Source organism: Myripristis murdjan, chromosome 16, assembly GCF_902150065.1.
Source record: "Myripristis murdjan chromosome 16, fMyrMur1.1, whole genome shotgun sequence".
NCBI lineage: Eukaryota > Metazoa > Chordata > Actinopteri > Holocentriformes > Holocentridae > Myripristis > Myripristis murdjan.
Genome location: NC_043995.1, coordinates 26,201,567 through 26,222,001, shown reverse-complemented (window position 1 = coordinate 26,222,001; position 20,435 = coordinate 26,201,567). Strand labels below are relative to the sequence as shown.

Sequence of the window (20,435 nt, the reverse complement as noted above, 5' to 3'; positions counted from 1 at the left end):
ACATGATAACTGTGTTGGAGGGTTAGGCAAAACAGCTCATTTCTAGCTTCAGACAGCTGTCTACAGTATAATTTTACTCTTGGAAGCACATGTATTCATTTACCAATAGACTGGATATGTTATTACAATAGTCCTTCTGTCATAATGAAGGTGAGCCCTCATACAGAGGCTCAGTTCAGAGTTTAACAAAATGATATGCTGCCATGCAAATGAGCACCATAGGTAACAGACTATACTGCCGTAAGTCTACAGGGCCATAAGACAGGCAGCAGCACTCATCTGCTACCTACTCTAGTATTCATAGAGTGATTGTATGCAAGTTGAACCAGTATTTTTTTAACTTGGCTCTGAAGGTAAAAGAATTTGGAGTCCTGGCTACACAGACATGAACTCGAGTAGAAAAAACCTGGATGTTATTTTAGACACAGATCATAGTTTCAAAGCTTGTTTTAATGCCTTAACTAAAACTTCCTTCTTCCTCCTGTGTTAACATAGCCCAGGTCAGACCTTTTGTTAACACAGTGTGATGCAGAAAAGCTTGTCCATGCAGCCCTCCAGAGTTTTCAAAGAAACTGGATTTGCTGCCTTTACTCATTGTGCCCTGAACTCTTGAATAGTCTTCTTATAAATATTAGAGTGAAGGATGTATTTATTTGGTCTAGCATTTTTTTAAAATATATATTATAAATGTTTTCCCTTTCTTTCTGTAAAGCACTTTGACCTAAAAACTGCAAACAACTTCCTTCACAGATGTTTTTTTTTTTTTTTTTATTCGACACACCAAGAATGGTCAGTTGCCAGCGGCCCATAAACACACCTCTCTTAACACAGTCCTGGTCCAACGTGCCGCTGTCAGCTGCGTGTTTCTTACCAACTACACTACTTCACACAGTGCGATCAATATTCCTTTTTATTCCACAACGTGCACCTTCACACTGTAGCTGTGCACCACATCACCCCACACAATTACACACTATAGAAAGTGCAAGCTGCATCTGAACCCAGCAGAGCGGGAGCCCAAAAAACATCAATTTAACGGGAGTAGTTGTGTTCACTTAGAAAGTGAGATGAGACACTCAAAGTGGTCTGTATGTGTGTGTGTGTGTGTGTGTGTGCGTGTGTTTGAATGCTATGTGGTTCCTGTGTCTGTCTTGGAAAATGTGTAAGCGTATCCCAGTGAGCACGACTACTTCCATTAGGTTTATTTATTTATTTTTGCATACAAGGAAGCTCTGCCCCTTTTTTTTAAGCTTCATTTGAATGCCATGACCCACAAAAAGGTGTGAAGCCACCCTCATTGCTTACCAAACTAAAGCTATGGCAGTAATTACATTTTACTGAAAAAAATGACATCATGACATTGCTCTACATGGTTACTGTAACAGAGGCTTAATTTTTATAGTTTGTATAGCTGAAATTTGTATGCTAAGATTTATGCTGATAGACAATGTGACTGTCACTCTCTCTTTATAGCTGAAGATGATTCTTTGGCACAGCAATTCCCACAGAAATGGCGGAAAGGTAGAGGCTCCACAGTCACACAAAAATATAGTCATGTTTCTCCATAAAAATTTAATCTGTTATGGAGCTGCTAAGGTCACCATAAAAAGTAATGTGATGTAATTTTCGGAGAAAAATGTAAAGATACAGCAGGGCCAGTTGAAGCTGCTGGTAAATCTGAGTAGCAAATGATTTACTGATTTAAACATATCGTTTTAAAGATGACAAGATGAAAATATTAGTTTCATTGACCACCGATTTCCAAACCTCCTAAAAGCGGGCATTCATCCAGAGAACTACATTCGACTCATGTTCGTGATAAAGGACTACTCTCTTGTGTGTCAATAGTTTTATTAAGCTTACTGTACATTTTTTTTACCAATTCTCATCAAATGAAAGAGGAATCTTGAACTAGAAAGTATCAAGAGAGGAAGGTAGAAATCCATTAAATCATGATAATCCAGGCTCAATATTAACATAGCAACACAAGGATAAGAAGGCAGACGGATAACAGTTGTAAATGGACTTTGTACAAATGTATCCATAAAGAAATAAGGTAACCCGATTTAGTTCAACTTAAATCCAACAAAACACCTTTATTAAGGAACATTCTCTCAGCAAAAGGTGGACAAAAAAGAAAGAAAAAAAAAAAACACAAAGCAATAAATAGGCACTAGGAAAGTAGTCACATAGAAGCCAGAGGCAATTAGTCGAGAGAGGTGCTAAGTGTTCAAAAGGTGTAAAGGTAGCTCTGGGGATGAAGCTGCATCGAGTGGTACTCAAACAAGATTTAAAAAAAAATAATAATAATAAGTTGAGGGTGAAAAGAGCTAGAGTGCTTGCAGATTAGTTATGAGCTGTACTTGTTCAGGTTATGAATCTGATGAAAAGGCTCTGTGTGCGTTGGGGAACTGCTGAGGGCTGAAATCTGGGTCTTCCCTCACTCGTTTCTTGATGTCTGCTTTCACCTGGAAGGGGAAAAAAAAAACAGGGTTGTTATAATGGGACAATCGCTATGTCAGCAGAAGACAAAATGTCTGTCCTGTTTCAGTGTCCTTGATCAAGACACTGAATCTCTACCAGGTCCAGCGTGGCTGACCCTTGCTTTGAACCCCGAGGGAACTAAGGCCAGTGAAAAGATGAATTTTTCCTGCAATGATCAATGGATCACCATAAAAAAAATCCTTCCCATGATGAATGGCAGATTGCAGAAATCATTTGACTGAACAGACTGAAAAACCTCAGCATTACATGAAGTACTTTACTACTGACATTTGAAGAATGACTTCTTTCATGTCACAATGCACAAACTTTTGATGTTAGCCGAGTTCTAATGGCACAAAATCCCCTTATTTCACAAAAACAGGAACTTTTGGGCAATTGTACTTAAACTGTTGATGAAGTTTGACTTTATGTAGTTGGGACTTTTTCTTCACCTGTTCAGCCAAATCGTTTATTGCTGCTCATCCTATCTATCCAGTTTTTCTTGGTCTTTCCCAAGAAACAGAACTAAAACATTCATGAAAATGGAGGACTGGTCTTACCACTCTATGTAAATCATCTTGTGCTCAACTCTTACTGGCTATAGGCGCCTCTACCAATTTGAGCCACTGACCAGCTCATACTGAAAGTGTATATCCAGTATATCAGACGGTTTACTCTTTTTGTGCTCTCTTCTCATATTTTTCCAGACAAAATGAGTGAGCACCTTACATCTGTTTCTGCTTTCCCCAGCAGGAACAATGCAGAAGTTCACTGCAGTTTCCAGACAGTTTAAAAAAAAAAAAAAAAAAAAAAAAAAAACACAAAGCAGCGGCGTTCACTTCATTTGCTGATACTCTCTGTAAGTATGGGTATCTTCACTGAAACTACTGCCTACTATTTATTTTTTTCAAATTCGCTCCCTCACGTAGCATTTTGTTTATGAGTAGGCTGAAGCACATTTAAGATCTACCTGTTCTGCATAGGCCTCCTGGAGATCGTGGTTCTCTAGCTCCTCCTGCAACCGATCAGCAGTGGTGATGGGCTTCACTCCTGCTGTCCGGGCAGCCTGACTCACTGCATCAGAGAGGGAGAGGAGGGTTCCACCCCCCTGCCCTGTCTGTAAACAAACACACACACTCACTAAAGCACCCAAAATGAGGACAGATGACAGGCAATGAGTAAGGAAGATTACACCAGTCAAATTACCTTCCTGCGTTTGGCGGGCATCCCATGTAAATAGGCATCAGACAATGGAGGCTGAGCCTTCATCTTCCTCTGGGTGACCAGGTCACATCTGATGATGGGCACCCATTCCTACAGCATACACATGGACAGGGAATAAATGGATCATGGGTGACCAAGGGTAAGGCTAAACACTTAACTTCAGCAACATTACACAGTGCAGTCAGGAGGAATTACTGTCAGGCTCGTAATGATCTCCAAGCAGAAGTTCAAAGTCCCCTCTGTTTCAAGTGGTAACATGCAACATGCACTTTTTTCATATTTGGTCCTAAGTGGTCATTAAGATAATGGTTTTGTACTGTGACATCTTTGTAATTGGATTTTCTGTTGAAGAAGCTGATTTACTGTAGAGGGCGCTCTTTTCCTTATTTGTTAATTTACAGAGGCTATGACTGTTTATGCCAGCCACCAAGTTCTGCTTCTATTTATTGTTAACAAACCACTGTTGCTGTTTCTGGCGATGTAAAACACATCACTTCCTGTGTGACAGAGAACTTTTCCCCGTGTTGTCATGTGCTTAAAAATGCTAAGAACAGTCATGTATAGAGTGTTTCCTTGTAGAATCAATGGAAACTTTCATTTTCTGTAATTTTGTGATATGTTTTCAAAGCCAAGCAGCAGAAAACAATCCACAACAAGGGGATGCTCATTTTTAAGGAAAACAAATTCTGATTCAACCATGGAAAACAGCTTCTTAACACTGCTAAGAGCAGAAATATTTACACACATTCATAAACTGGGTGTAGGTTGTTGTATCAATTTGCAATAGACAATAGAAAAACAGATAAAAAAGTACAAAAATGTCAGGCATCATTACTTAAACTCTGTAGGGGCAACCTTAACAAGAGCATGGAAATATCTGCATGTGAAGCAGCATGGTGCTATAAAGTGTTTATAGCAGATAAATAAATTAAAAACGCGGGTTGAAAAAAAAAAAAGACAATAAACAGGTTGTGTGAACTCTTACAGGAGGTACAGCAGCCACCCAGGCCTCTGATTCTCTACTAGCCTCCTCACTCCCTCCTTCAGCTCCTGCTGCTGCCATGGCGCCACCTAATGGTGCAGCTCCTCCAGAGGCTCCCACTTCTCCCGGCAACACCCGTGTTTCCTGTGATGACGCCCTCGTCTCTTGTGATGCCGACATGGCCTCCTCGGCTGTGGTAGCTGCAGCTGGTGAGTGGGTGTCCTCAATCTTGGAAGTGGAGGAGAGCAAAAGGAGGTCACCGAAAACAGCAGCATCAAGAGGTAATATATCAGACTAAGTTCATCTGGAAGGATATCAAAGATAAACCGTACTTACAGTTACACTTTGTGCCCGTTCAGGCCCTTGTGAGCCACTTGCAGAAGACTGCTCTCTCTGTGAAAGAATGTCATCCAATATTTATTAGCCATTTCAGACGAGTTGTCTGATGTAACAGGATATGTAACAGCCATCAGACACTTTTAAGAGAGACTGGTTTCTCTTTGTGTAACCTGTGCGTGTGTGTTTTGTTCTGCAGAACGGAAATAAAATGTAAAAACATCAAATTCAGGAAATAAAACTGAGACTTGAATACTGGAAAGCATAATTTGACAAAAACAAAGGATTTGAAAACACTGAGTGTGACTTTGTGCATATTGGTGGCCTGGAGGCTACAGATGCCACAACCCATAACAAATGGTCACAGGCAGAGGCTGACATTAGATCAGTCATCCCATGGGACATGAGGGGTATCCCATTTTGATGCTAGGAGTGGGACAGGGGGGGAAAAAAGCAGTGAGAGTGGACGGAGTTGAGAGGAATTAATGTCTGTTTGGTTATGATTATCTGAAAGAACTTTTAAAATGTGTAAAGTTGTCATTTGATAATTGTCTTGATTTATATGTAAAAGGCTTTCATTTACACACCCCCTCCCAATCCCCACACGTTTAGTCAGTGTCGTCTCGCTCACTTACTGGTGCAGCTGCATCTTTAGTCTTTCATTTTCAAAATTAAAAGGGTTACTAGACTTTAAGGTTGAAAATAAAAGGACAGCAGGAATGTTTCTGGAGTCCACCAATCAACTGGTGTGCTCTGGAGAGGGGAATACAGTTGAGGAAAGGAGAGAAGGAAAGTTAGGTCCACATAAAAAGTGATACTGTCTCAATAATAATACTACTACTAGTAATAATAATAATAATAATAATAATAATAATAATAATAATAATTAAATAAAAAAAAAAAAAGAAAAAAAAATTATCCAGGAACTCAAGTGGATTACAAAAGTTGCTCCCTGAAGAAGGCATTTTTTCCATTATGAGTGGGTGTATTTTTATTATGGTGTATTTTTAACAATATAGTCCTCAGAGTAAAGACTGCTTAACTTTTGTAATCCACTTGAGTTTCTGAATTTTTGTGCTACTATCACTTTTTATGGACACAATTTTTCTCTCTTTTCCTGACCTTAAGATTGTTTGGGGAGAAAGTTCTGTGACTGCAAACAGGAAATAACTGGGCTACAACAGGAATAGGAGGGGACGATATTGGCAATGGCAAAAGTCATGGGACCAGGGTGGAACAAATGAATCGGGATTGGGCCAGATGGGAAAACAATTTCGCTCCTGTGTCACGCTCTAGTCACAGGTTCAGTCCCTGCAAGAGTCAATGTTTGTCCATCCATACTGAAGTAATTTACTAAACTGACCTTGAGCAAGACACCCAGAGCTAAAGCCCTTCAATGCAATGTCAGTGCAGTATGCGGTGATGTGTGTCCAGTCCATCACCTGTGTGTGGACTATGTAGGCCTGGATCTGCTCCTGTGTGACGGGGATGTGCTCCAAAATGACCTGCAGCCTCATCGTCATCATGCTGGTCATCCAGTTGACCAGGCTGGGGCTCATGTCACTGGACATCCTCCTCTGAAGCCACACAAGAAGCCAGGGTAAGAAAAAAAAATGTAGCTTTTTGCAATATAGATAGGTACATCATTATATTTCCCTATATATTTTTGTTGTCTCAGTACCCACATTCCTCTCATAATTGTCTAAAAATATCCCTCTACTGCTGCCCTGAGCTCTTATTTCCTTTCCTAGCAATGTAAAATAATGTCATGTCTATTAAAGGTAAATTTTATTGAATTACCTGTGACTTTTACATAATCCTTTGTGGCTCAATAAATGTAATCAAGTTCAGTGTCAGAGGTACAGACCTAATTTCTAAGTCAGTAAGCTGTTTAATCCAGAGGAAGCTACAATAAGCACAAACAAGCCATCGCATTTCCCACTGTCAAAATCTGTCTGTCTTTTCCCTCTCACAACACACATCAGAAAATTGGTCTTCAATTTGGACATTACTTTGAATTTTGCCATGTACAATTTATTTTGATCGCAGTGTGAGCTAATGCGAGAAAAGCATGAACTATTTAAGTATTCTAGTGCTTTGATTCAGTACAAGTCAACTACTATTTTATTTTTGCAATGACACGTTGCTAATTACTGGTCAAAGTATTGTAGAAGCCAATACAAGTGTTTTGCTTCAGCATAGGGTGAAATGGGGGCACTAAAACAAAAGCAACATCCAGGGATAATTGGTCAGACTAAATTCATCTTGGAGGACATTAAAAGGTACATCATACTTACTCCTAACATCTTGTGCCCAAAAAAGATAGACCAAAAAATAAAAACTAAGATAGTACAATCAACAGTCTTCACTTTCATTCACAGGAATCAGAAGAGCCAGTGTAATAGCCAGAACAATAAAATGTTTTTTTTATTATTATTATGGGAATTCCCCATCTAGATTATTTTTAGTAGACTTGCCCACCAGTGATGGTTGGTGACCTGGACAAGTGGCTGGTAAAGTAGGCCAACTGCCAAATTTACCAGCATTTGACTGGTAGCAATTTTCCCCTCACTAAAACTAAGTGAGTTCAAGTATAGGGCAGACATTCGCCTTACCAATTCACCACTTCTGACCCAGTGACTGAGAATGTACCAGACCACAGATTTGCTTCTACACTAACTTGTGACTTAAGCAACCTGACATGAACTTATACATGATTTTAAAATGAGAGTGTGAAAAAGTGACTAGACAGAGAGCAGTTGAATGAAAAGGGGGTGGACAGAGGGAAGAAAGAAAGTATCAGAGAGAGAGGAATACTTAAGCAAATAGAAACTGGGTGAGTGAATTAGTGAGTCACTGTGGGCACTGACTATGCGGTGGTTGATGACTGCGGTGAGGGCGCCCTGGTCTCCTCTTAGGCAATGTAGGTTGAGGGCCAGACACTCAAACAATGCCTGGTTGCACATCTGCAGCAACCGAGGCCCAAATGAGTCATCTGCGTGGGACAAATGTTGATATAAAATTACTAATAAATAAATCTCTCAGTCTTCGTTCATTCATTCCCTTACTTTCAGTAATGTATCACACTATAGAGAACGGGAAATTAATAATTTAGATTTAGCCAATTCACTTTACAAAACATGTATGTACAGCTGCAGCATTCACTGTTCAGAAACCATTCTTTGTAGTCTAAGAATTAATAAAAAGAAACTTTAATGTTGCTATCAGCACCTGAAAACAAGTCGAACAGTTGTAAAACCTAAATCATGATGTCAAATCTTGGGGGAAAATACTAACAAAAACATTATCAAATGGTTACACTTTTCCGACCCTACATGATACAACTGATTCACGCTGTGTTTTGCTTACCAGTGCAACACAAAATGTGTGTGGCAATACGTGTCAGCTGTTGTCTGAAGAAGGACATGTTGGTCTGTGTGATGTCGACCCCCTCCAACACAGTGACTGAGGACTCTCTCTGTGTGAGATGAAGAGTGAAGTGCAGTGATTATGAGTTACATTTTTTTTAAAGGAGATGAATTACACTATCTATTTTGTTAACTTTCATTTCACCAGGAAAAAATCCCATCAACATGAAAAACCTCTTTTGCAAGGACAACAGAGAGACAATAAGACGCCAATAAATAAGAAATAAAAGGGAAAAGCATTAGAAACATGTGGCCAACAACTTGGGCTGCACCCATTGATTGGCCTGAGATCAGAATCAGCTGATTTTACACCAGATTAGCAGGTCTGTCTGACTATAAAGCCAGTTGTATTAGCTGATCTCAGGCACCAGAAAATGAGAAAATGGATCAACTGTGCATCAATAGCGGCTACAACCAGGTTTTTCCACTACCAGGCACTGACTTTAAGTGAACATCTCTTCTCTTGCTGTGACTGTTAAAAATCACTGGTTGTCCCCCTAAGTTAACTGACGGTCAAGACCTGTGAAAAATATGATTCTGATGTTCTGATACCAACCATTCTCCCCTGTCAAGCGAGTCAAACAAGTTGTTCTGACCATCAACACCGGGGAACTGCATATTACCCATATACAAAGTTTGAAATTTTGAGTGGTTTGCACTGACTTAAGGATAGATAAAATTGTTTTTCGGGATAGAACAGGGACAGTGGTGAAAAAGGTTAGTCTGAAGCCTTGCCATCACCCTGATGAGCATACTCGCTTTCTAGGTATAAAAATCCTTTTGCAGACTGTTATATATATTAAATTAAAGAAAACTGGAACTGTGTGGGATCGGTTTTGACAGGTCAGGCTTAATCGAAAATTAGAAGCAGCCCCAAAAAAAAAAAAAAAATTAAATTTTTTTAAAAATTGGTGTATTCTTACTAACTATATAGAAGCATACCATGTGCTCAACACCCAAGTGAATCTGCCTCCAAATCTTTCATTTTACATTTAAAAGTAGCCAGTGAGATCAAGTCTTTTAATTTTATTGTAGCAACGCCTTAAGTGTATCAGCCATCCATTGTCTAGAGCACGCCATCCTACCACAGTGTGTAATAATAGGCCAGTTACCAGACAATGGTATCTAATCTATCTGGCTGTAAAATATCTGGCTGCCACATACTGAGGGAGGGTGGTACGCATCTGTTTACTTTTGTTAAATCTAAGCTAAGATACTTTAAAGCTTTGGCAAAGTAAGAGTGATCTTCTTGTGTCAGTGAATCCTCTTGTCCTGAACATGATGTGGTGGCATTTAATCACATTGTCTGCACTATGAAAGGAGGATAGATGAACCCCGAGCACTTACAAAGCTCTCAGTGATGTACTCCTCCAGTTCGTTGACAAGACCCTCAGCAGCAGCCTGGGCACAGAAAACAGACAGCATGGCAGGAAGAGAAAACAGAAAAACAGATACATGGAGAGGGAAGAAGAACATCAGCAGTTAGTGAGGCCTGATAGTAAAAGGAAAAATCCACCCTTGAATATGCTTCTGCTGTTAGATATAATCAATGTGTCATGTCTAACACATGCATTCCAGGATTTATTTTGTGTTTATGTATTGTGATTTACTGTTTTGGAGTAACCACCTTCCCCTAACCTGCTTGGTGTGCCTTTCGCTCCAGTTATTGATTTGTGATCTTTCCCAAAATGACTTTCATCAGCTTGGAAGACTGACAGTCACACCCCTAACTAAAAAACAACATGGTTTGGGTTTACACTGCAGTCATCTACTGAAGCTACAGCAGCTGGACAAATAGGTATTTCTGATTGTTGAAAGTCAGTACAAAATACTGAGCCAGGAAAGTCTCGTTCTTTGATCTTGAGAGGCTGACACCAAAACCTGTTTTTTACTGCTGACAGTTTGTGATTTGATATTTAAAAATGTTTCTGCTATCCAATTCCAGTATGGCTGTGCCGAAAATGTCAATGTCACATGATGTCACAGCGATTGTGTGGCCAGTTATCCATGGGAATAAGCAAAATGCAAGGTACATCACTGATATCCATTTTTAAAAATAGTCTAATGGTGGACTTTTCCTTTGAGGAAATCAGGATCTACAAGAAGAGCCCATCTATATTGCAGATGGTGAGAGGTACTGACAGCGATGTTCTCGTCAGTGGGCTCTCTGCCATTGAGGTAGTTCTGGGTGAAGAACTGGGCCAGCTGGGGCTGGATGCGGCCCAGGGGATGATGCTGACCATGGAGGAGTGCCACCAGGTCTGACATCGTGAATGTCTGGCACACCAACGTCAGCAACTCTCCAAAAAACCCTGGGAAAGATAAGACACAGAAGGGTCAACAACTGAAACTGAAACTGTGTGTGTGTGTGTGTGTGTGTGTTTGACTGAGACCAACGGTTAATTAAAAAAAAACCCAGTGTTATTACAATATTTACAAACAGGGTGGCGGTGAGTGTGATATGAGAAAGAATGAGGAACAGAACTGGTAGCTTTTAGAAACTAACTGTGCAGTGGTTGAAACAAAGTTGATACAGACAACCACACAAAGAGAAAAACATGAAAATGAAAACAAAACAACCAACAGAAAAAATGAAAGAGGCAAGTGCAACAAAATACAGAAGAACAGTTCTCTGATCTGCTAGTTGACCATCAATAAAGACAATCATGACCCTTGGCTGCTGTGCTGAGGTTAACGTGTTTGTTATGTACCAGTAGGATCCTCAGGGCTGATGAAGATGTTGGTGGTCTGAGAGAGCCTCTGCATAAACTGGGCGATGCTCTCCGTGTCATTCTGGGTCTGGCCCAGTGAACCCATCATGGTGGTTAGGACGCCGCGAACAATGCCTGTGAACAGCTCTGGGTTGAGGGCCTCAGCTGCATTGGGGGCGTTGGGTGTGGGGGTTGTCCCTGCAGGGGGAGGAGGAGCAGTACCAGTGGGAGGAGGGGGCGGCTGGAAGACCGGCTGGGATGCCTAGAAATGAAACAAGTAGAATGAGCAAGGACATGTACACACTATTCCACATTTTCCCTCAAAATGCCAGTGGCATTTATTTTAATACATACACAATTTACAATTCCCACAGAAAAGGGGGGAATAGCTTTTTGATTATTAAGCTAAGTTGGTGTGGGAACCGAATGGCTATGTGTTTGACGGATGTGCCAAAAATCAAACTGACCAAATACAATTTGCAAACTAAGACTTTGAGATGACATCATTCCAGTGGAACAATCATCACATATGGTCTGCATACAGGTTCTACTTTCATAAGAAACCATATACAAAAAATAAAAGTCTTATGCAAACTCAAACAAGTATACCCATTCACATGGTAACACTTATATTCAGCAAGTTACCTGCTGCATGAAGTCTGTCACTCCCTGGATAAAAGCTGGGACACCTGATGTGGTGACGGTGATGGATGGGGCCCCTACTGGCCCCACACCAGCACCCCCCATGAGAGAGCCCAGCAGCTGGCTGAGGTCTGGAGGTATCCCCTGGGCTTGGGGCTGGCCTGGGGTTGCCTCAGGTTGGCTGGGTGCAGTGTTGGAGTCTGCGGCCGGAGGAGGAGCAGGGCCCGAGGTGGAGAAGGAAAAGGAGGAGGATGTGGAGGAGGAAGAGGAGGAGGAGGAGGTGGCTGTTTGACCAGCTGTGAAAATAAAATAAAAAAATGGGTGTGAATAACAGAGGTTAACAATTCCATCCTTCTTCGATTCTTTTTTTTTAATTAATATTACTATCATTCAAATCTCTGTTCTCTCACAAGATGTGACTTCATTCTTTATTCTTTAGAAAGATATTACAATTACAGTGAATTATTGCTACTGGAGCCCAAACCAAGTCTAACAAATGGACCAGCTTACCCATCTGTCCTGGCATCAGAAGTTGTCCAACCAATCCACTAATCATCTGGTTGAGAGCAGCAGGGTTGAAAGGCTGTGAAGCAAAGATTTTTTTTGTTGATCATAAACATTAGCAGCCTATGCACACTTAATCAATAAGCAAAAAAACAAGAATTCCTCCAATCTCCAAAGACATTATTCTCACCTGTCCTGGCTGCTGACCCGGCATGGCTGCACTCACATTGATGGTGGCTCCACGGGTGCCAAAGACTGGAGGGGGCATGCGGGCTGGGCGGCGGAACGACATCCTGGCCTGAGGCCGGGGGCCTGTATCAGGAGGTGGAGGGGCAGTAGGGGTGGTGGTGGGTGTATTTGGACCTGTGGTAGCAGTTGAGGAGGTGGCTGTGGAGGTGTAGCCAGGAGCAGTGGGCTGGGGTGGGACTGGTTGGCCAGTGGCAGCAGCGGTGGTGGCGCTTGTAGCCACGGCAGCAGCATACTGGCTGATCTGTTGCATGAGATTCCGCATAAAGTCGGGAGGGAGGGTGCCTGAGGGAAGAGGAGACAGCAATAATAAAGATTTAATTAATCTACTGCTGCTGTCGGTCGGGAGAAAAGTTTTCAGGGGTTAAAAAGATTACTTAAGTTTGTCATAAATACCCATATATTTTATGTAGTTGAGGCATTTTGCAAAAGAACTGTCTGCTATTAAAAAGATTGACGTGCTATGGCACATCATCTCTGGTGTAGTGGTGGAGAGAAACGAAACAACTAAATCAGTAGTATGCCAACACGCAACGCCATACCTGGCTGCCCAGGAACCTGCTGGCCAGCTGTTTGAGGGTTAGGGCCAGCGCCTGCACATAAAACAAATACACAACAAAACAGTTTGAACTCACCTAAATATTCCTGCAGCATTTATCAGTGTAATATTCTCCACAGAACCCCGCATGCAATAACAGCCATCATTCAACAAACATGACAAAAAAATCCTGTATGATTTGAGCCTACAAATCAGACAAATCCCAAGCTCGAGCCCATTTCATTCTTTAGATCACTGCAAACTCAGCAAATGCAGTGGAGATAATGCATAAAGGATGCAGTGGTGTAGTAAGAGCAACCATTTAACTCTAATGTGCTGCCACATGGCAATCTGACCAACAGCTTTGGTGTGGTGGACAATTCAATCAGTGGCGGGTAGGGGACAACACACCGTCCGTGTTCATCTGCATCATGACCACCGGAACTGCCTGGTGGCTGATCCTGATGACCCGGGGGCCAGCCTGTCCCTGTCCAGCCTGCTGATTGGATGGGGGAGTCTGTGGGGGGGAGGTCTGTCCCTGACCTGCCTGCTCCGACTGGCTGGCTGGCTGGGTGGGCGGGGCTTGTCCCTCACTGCCATTAGCCGCCATAGTCACCGTGGCACCCAGGTTCATCTGAGGATGAACATGCAAACACAGTTTGGTTACATTGGATTTCACAGAAAGAACAAAAACAAATAAATACATGAAAATACAAAACTGATTCCTAAGGGTAACAGTGTGGTAATTGTTTTTTTTTTGTTTGTTTTCCTATCAGCATTACAGCATCCTGGGTGGCATTCCAGATAAGACTTTCACTAACTTTAACCAAAATGATGTAGTTACCTGTTCTTAATCTTATCTGTTTTACTTGTCTGAACACTAGCAGTATTTTTGCCACAGTCTGAAGCTACTACTGTCATGATAGGAAAAAAATATAATAAACTTGCTGTTATACATGATATATTTTTTGTCACAGCAGCACTATGTGTCTGTTTTCAATGTATTTTTGACAAAATGGACATGCCTGATTTCCAGGAAGTATGACAAACTTGCAGAAGTACAGACAGTAGTAGGTTCTGTGGTTAACACACTGGTTTTCGATTTCACAGGTATAAATGGCAATAAATATCTAAAGCAATAAAGTTTTTCTTTATTGTGACATTTTTAGGAATTCTTAAACAGAATGAGTTGTGTACACTTACGTGCAGTGGGATGTGGTGATGCACAGCTCCGGGCAGAGTGACTGGGGAGGTGTAGTGGGACATGGGCCGGACCACATGTAGGTGGCGAGGCGGGGGGCTCAGCAGGTTGCACCGCAAGTCACTGAGGGCCACAAGGGCGTTACCAAGGAGACGGAGGGACTCCCCCACCAGGTTGAGAATGCGCTGGTCCTCCTCTCTCTCCTGTGGTGGAAATGAAATAGTTTGAGACACTTTCTGACTTATAACTATTGTCTGCCTTAAATACAAAGTGGGACTTTGATCAAAAAAGGAAAAACAACTTGTATAAAAACAAACAAATGTTATATTTGAAGAGTTTTGTTCCAAAATCAGATACATACTCTTTAAAAAGTGCAATTCTGATGGTAATGATGGTAAAACTGCTCCTTACTGCTTAAATTAACAACACTGGATCCAACCATTTGGATTTTTTAATTATTAAACAACGTTTTTGTTCTAGAACAGATATGGCATCCTGACTTAAAGCTTCATTTTTTCAGATCAACAGTAAATATAAATAAATTTGTCAGAATAAAATTTACTGTATTGTTGTATTCTGCTGTGGTGGCTGTCTCCAGGATGGTGTGAGCTCTCTGAATGAAGGGCTGCAGCCGCTCCTCCACTCTCCTCAGCTCAGACAACATCTCCACCAGTTCAGCTGGGCTTGGATGACTGGAGGAGGGAAAGAAAGACGTTCATCAGAATCAAATACTGTACTACAAACGCTCGACAGTTTGTCTTGGTGACAGTGGTGCACACTTCAGTTCACAGAACACCTAGACAAACTGTACAAGGACAACAAGGCATCATATACAGACCATCGTATAGTATGGAAAGGACACAATACATATCAATTTACATGTAAAAAGAGCTGACTGCTGCTGATACAAACAGTGACCCTGCTAATCTGCAATACGTTTTAATTTTGCCCAGTTTAGGAATTATCTGCCTTGATTTTGTGCAAACACTACAAAAATCCTTATGATAGAGTGGAACGTGAATGCTCAAAGTGGATGTTGAATATCATGTGACAATTATAAAGTAACGAAACATGTTACAGTTTAAATTTCTTAATGTAATCTGGAGTAGAAACGCAACAATCTGAATGAGTGAGAAAGGTGCAGTCTTACTTGGGTCCAGCATGTGTTGTTGGTCCCTCAGATTGGGCAGAAGAGGTGGGGGGAGGTGGGGGAGAGGATGGAGGTGGCGAGGTGTCCATGGGCTGGGCAGAGGGAGAGGGAGTGGAGGTGGTGGATGAAGAGGAGGGAGGAGGGGGAGCAGCAGCAGGAGTTGACTCTGGTTGGAAGGATGTGTCACTTGATTGACCCTGAAAAAAAGACATTTATTACTGAACAGCTACTGTATGTGACTAAAAAGGCAGCAAACTGTCAGTGATTTCCCGGTGAAGTCATGGAAAGTTTGAGCTCTCACCTCCATTCTTTGGATGAGATCATTGGTATCCCTCAGCAGGTTCTCAGCCAGGAGCAGCCTCAGTCTGGGCTCGCTCTGCACTGATTGGTCCATATCGATGTGTACATTCATGGACCCATTGTTCTGGGAGAGTAAGAAGAGAGTGATGATTAACAAAAATCTGGTTATTGTTAAATAGGCTAGTATGCAGTGGGCAGCTATATTTTCTTACCCCAGTGCTGGTTGTGATTCTTGCATTCCTTCCGTTCTCCCCCAAGCCTGACATCATCTGCTGAACTGACATCTAAATGGGAGATGAAAAAAATACTGATGGTTTAATGTGCCTTTGCTAACAGCAGTCATCATACAAGAAAAACCACCTGTAAGTGATGTGTGTGACCATAAAAGGAAACATACCACACATCTGTAGCTCTACCTGTATCTGCTGGGGGTCCATGAGGTTGACTGGGAGGTTGAAGGTGCCCAGCATGACATAGCTGTTGGCATTGCGGTCGTGTGGAGGCACTTGGGAGGTTCCCTGGGAGGTGGAGGAGGAGGCTCCACTGTCAGCTGAGGTGCCTCCTGACCCTGAACCAGACTGGGAGGGTGGAGGCGGTGCCCGCTCCACAAGGTGGATGACCTTGCCACCCACATCTGGGACAACAAGCGAGAAATACAGTTAAAGCTGCTCAAATAAGACACTGGTTCATCTCATGATAGATTTTCATTGTGGGAGACAAAAGAGAATGACCGGTAATCTATATGATTAAAGACCCTGAATCATGTCCGGTTACTTATGCAGGCAGTAGTATAGATGCAACACCATTAAACCAAAAAGTGCTGTTTATGACATGCAGAGATGTTATGTTGATTAAAAAGCATGCATGATAACAGTAGTATAAACATTTATTTTAATTAACACAGCTGCCATTTTCTAGATACTTCCATGTTGTTGAAGATTCCTTGCCGTAACTGCAAGTTGGTTATTGACATGAACACTGTTTACAGGTTGGAAGTTGGTACTTAGAGTATATACCATATGGCAAGAACGCAGCATAAGTGCAGCCCGATAAAAATCATGTGTGTATACGATAAAATATCTTAGAAAATCGTGTTCATAAATACAGCCTGCACTAGGACAGTAATCTTACGAGAGGCAAAACAGAGACGTGTGGAACCAAGACTAAGATTGCACTTGAGCACCCAGTCACATTAAACAAGTTCTGCATTACTTAATTGCCCGTTAATTGCTTACTATAGTCTGTCAGGGTCCTTTCATCCTGTAGGACTCTGCCCTGGTAAATCAGCCTCTGTTTGTCCACTGGGATCCCCACTGAAGGGGCGATGTGCTCCTTGAACTCTTTCACTGTCAACTGGGGGGAAATGAGACGGGACATGTTTTAGCCTTTGACGGGGGCTGACTGAAAATCCACTAATTTAATAGCAACGGGAACTGGAGCATTTACCTGCCCACCAACAGTGTAGCTTCTGCTCTGGGAGTCTAAAGTTTTCACTGTCACTTCTATGTCAGCAGTTTGCTCCTCCATGGTGTTCCTGTACCATTACACAGCAAAATCCAAAGACATGTCAGTGATGTGCAAGCAGTAGATGGAGAAACGTTAGCGAAAAAAAAGTTCTGTTGTTGTATAAAAACAGACAAGTAAGAGACATAAGCACAGCAATAGGAGCTGATCAGCTAGCTAACGTTAACATTAGCCGATGTAAACTAACGTCAGCAAGCGACATTAACCAAAGGCAACTCACTGTGGCCTGTTGGACAAGACTGGCATTTAAAACCACATGTGTCACTGTGTAATATTGTGTTTTAATCGATGACATGTAAGGGTGCACACGGGCAGACCGATACCGTTAGCCAGTAGCTGCTAGCCGGACGTCAAAGTTGGTAACCAAGCTGACGTTTAGAGCGACGCTAACGGCAGACAGCTAGCCGTGAAGCTAAGCTAACTAACCGAGACGTTACAACCAGCCAGATATAACAAGATGTCAACCAGACAGAGGAGGACTGTGAATTTAGCTGCATGTGAGCTTTGCGTGTCGGTGAAGAGTTACCTTTAAAAAAAAGATAGATGATTCTTTCTACGTATCCAGTGTATGCGCCTGTTTCTTATCAAATGACATGCAAATGACTTCCTCTTAGCAGCGAGCCCTGGTACTTGCCAGAAGCGACGAGAGGACTGCGCGTCAAATCTCGCGAGAGAAACAAACAACCTGGCCTGTAGAAACAAACCGGCGACTTGGCTCTCCAAAGCAAGTAAGCAAGTAAGTAAGGTAGGTAAGTGAATAAATAAATAAAAGTTATGACAGACAGAGGCCAGTTGCTCAATATATACATCAATATATCTGAATTTATTTTGGATTTCATAAGCAACCTTTAAAAAAAAAAAAAAATACAATAACTTGTAATTTAACATTTTTTGAGTAATTATATCGGTATATGAATTCAAAGCTTAGATAACTTGTTGGTCTTTTTACCAATGCAATTGTGTTCTGTTAATTAAAAAAAAAAAAAAAAAAGAAAAGAAAAATTCCCCTCATACAACCACAACACAAGAGACAGAGGCGACTGGCTTTATTTGTATATGAATGTCTATGAATTTATTTTGGATTTCATGAGAAACCTATAAAAAAAAAAAAAAAAAAAACATACTGTAACTTAAAATTTTTCTTTTTAACTCTAAAGATGAATAAAACCATCTGCCACATAAAAACAAAGAGTGAATAAATGAATGAGTGAAAATCAATAGTTAAGAAGTTGCATGTATGAAGTCATTAAAAAACATTTATATTTTGTTGGCCTTTCTGCCTAAATGCAGTTCTGTACTGATAATCATAAAGAAAATAATTCCTCTCACACTGTGGGCCTTTGATTGGCCTTCTCAGTTAATATATAATAAAATCATAACTCTTGTGCAACTACACCTCAGAAACAAGCCAAAAAAAAAACAGCATCTTGTGACTTCCAATATTTGTAAGAAACAGAGAAACAAAACAAAGTGGCTCATAATGAGCAGACTGAGCACCAATGGCTGCCTCCCATTCCCTTGAAAATGCTTCCTACCCTCCTTCACTACCTCCTCTTTCCTCAGTGATCTGGAAAATGAATTTCATCTGTCCTAAATCTTTAGGACACAGCATCAGACTCTCTTCGTAGGAACCTTTGAGCAAGGATACTGAGGAGGATCCTACCAGGGAGGATTTTTTTTTTTTTTTAATGCAGCACTCAGCGCTGATCAATATGGCCTAATGAATCAAATCCTGTCCAATAATTTAAAATATTGATTTTGATTTTATTTTTATTTATTCAAGTGTCTTGCATTGTTATGATCCCCACTCATATAAATGTATTCTCCAAATGAATAAAAGAATAAATTAAAAAAATATACACATTTAAAAATTAATAAATACATAAAAGGCAAAATTACATAGCAAAGTAAAAAAAAAAAAATAGGGGATAAAATAAGAGGGAAATATCAATTCATGTCACATTTCATCAGTTAATTCCTACATTTATTTTATTTTTATTTTTTTAAATTAATTTATTTGTTGAGTCATTTATTTATTTTTTGGAAGCTGTGGTCCTAATACACACCGTATAGCGTTCAATAAAGGACAAATGCAAACACTACTCTTTTTTAAAACATTATTAGGATATTGGCTGTCTTGTTTTCTCTTCCCAACGTTTTCTAAAACTCCTGCCAAAATCAAAACATGAACTATTATTATTTTTTTTTTTTTTAAAAGCCCTATTTTAAAGTGTATTTAGTGTGTTGTGCAACATAATTCTTATTACAGCAGAGCACTATAAATTTATTTTTGAGGAGTCATTGTAGATCTTTGTCACTGACAGTTTTTCATCTGTAATGATGATAATGAGACGCAAGCATCCTGAAACTGTTCACTTCTGCTTCCTTCTCTCCTCTCCTCAGGCCCCTGAAGTTTAGGGGGGAAGTGATAGTGAGCGAGGAGAGGAAACAAGCATTTTTCTAACTTTATTTTTCGAAGAACATACCACAACAGCTGCCAGGAACAACGAAACGGCACAGCAACTGTACAGTTTATTAATACAATAGAACAACTTTATTTTCCAAATAAAGTGCGAAAAAAGAGGAAGCAAGAAAGAAATTACAACTAAGCATTCAGCTTAAAAAAAGTGGGGGTATCCATCCTTATTATATCACAGTTTCTGTGAAGAAGTCATCATAGTATTTTAGCAGAATGGACTAATGGACATGATGCACATACTTCTTTTTCTTCTTTTTTTTCTTTTTGTTCTTCTTCTCCTTATCTTCTCCTCCTTTTTTTTTTTTTTTTTTTTTTTTTTTTTTAAGGGTTAGAGATAGCCCAGGACACTGACTGGTCTGCTCTGATCAGATAAAAATATTTTGTTAAGTAACATTTTCTCCACCCAGCTGGTATTATTATGGTGTTGTGGTTTTTTTGTTTTGTTTTGTTTGTTTGTTTGTTTTTGAAGAATGCTCACTGTTGCTATACTTAAAATTTCAAATAAGTCTGAACCCACAGTCAACTGTTTGCCCTATATATATATATATATATATATATATTTTTTTTTTTTTTATATTTCTTATTTATTTTTTCTATTTCCTGTAATTTAATTCTTGAGAATCTGAGCAGCTGCAGCTGACCCAGTTTCCCCTCGGGGATCATTAAAGTATTTCTGACTGTGTGAG

At 40.6% G+C, this 20,435-nt stretch overlaps 1 protein-coding gene across 2 annotated transcripts; it reads right to left on the bottom strand.

The window, feature by feature from the left end:
- Window positions 1-1,834: 1,834 nt before the first annotated feature.
- On the bottom strand, window positions 1,835-17,930 carry bag6 (BCL2 associated athanogene 6). Of its 2 annotated transcripts, none has more exons than XM_030071876.1 (25): window positions 17,797-17,930; window positions 17,193-17,280; window positions 16,982-17,099; window positions 16,163-16,380; window positions 15,959-16,030; window positions 15,748-15,870; window positions 15,447-15,643; window positions 14,859-14,988; window positions 14,299-14,499; window positions 13,507-13,729; window positions 13,100-13,150; window positions 12,502-12,842; window positions 12,318-12,390; window positions 11,811-12,103; window positions 11,166-11,427; window positions 10,597-10,766; window positions 9,802-9,855; window positions 8,396-8,504; window positions 7,897-8,021; window positions 6,469-6,603; window positions 5,027-5,083; window positions 4,694-4,918; window positions 3,691-3,798; window positions 3,455-3,601; window positions 1,835-2,468 (listed from the first exon to the last, which is right to left on the bottom strand). In XM_030071876.1, exons 2-25 carry the CDS (start codon window positions 17,271-17,273, stop codon window positions 2,373-2,375), a joined length of 3,609 nt encoding a protein of 1,202 aa, XP_029927736.1. In that variant the 5' UTR covers window positions 17,274-17,280; window positions 17,797-17,930; the 3' UTR covers window positions 1,835-2,372. The 2 variants fall into 2 exon arrangements, with proteins under 2 accessions (XP_029927736.1, XP_029927738.1); XM_030071878.1 differs by having other exon boundaries at window positions 13,639-13,729.
- Between the last annotated feature and the right edge of the window lie 2,505 nt (window positions 17,931-20,435).

Coding starts and splice junctions, on each gene's coding strand:
- bag6 (XM_030071876.1), bottom strand. CDS start 17,273: ATGGAGGAGCAAACTGCTGACATAGAAGTGACAGTGAAAACTTTAGAC. Junction 13,151..13,506: donor GATGCAGATGAACACGGACG/GTGTGTTGTCCC, acceptor TTTTATGTGCAG/GCGCTGGCCCTAACCCTCAA. Junction 5,084..6,468: donor CCTACATAGTCCACACACAG/GTGATGGACTGG, acceptor ATTCTTTCACAG/AGAGAGCAGTCTTCTGCAAG.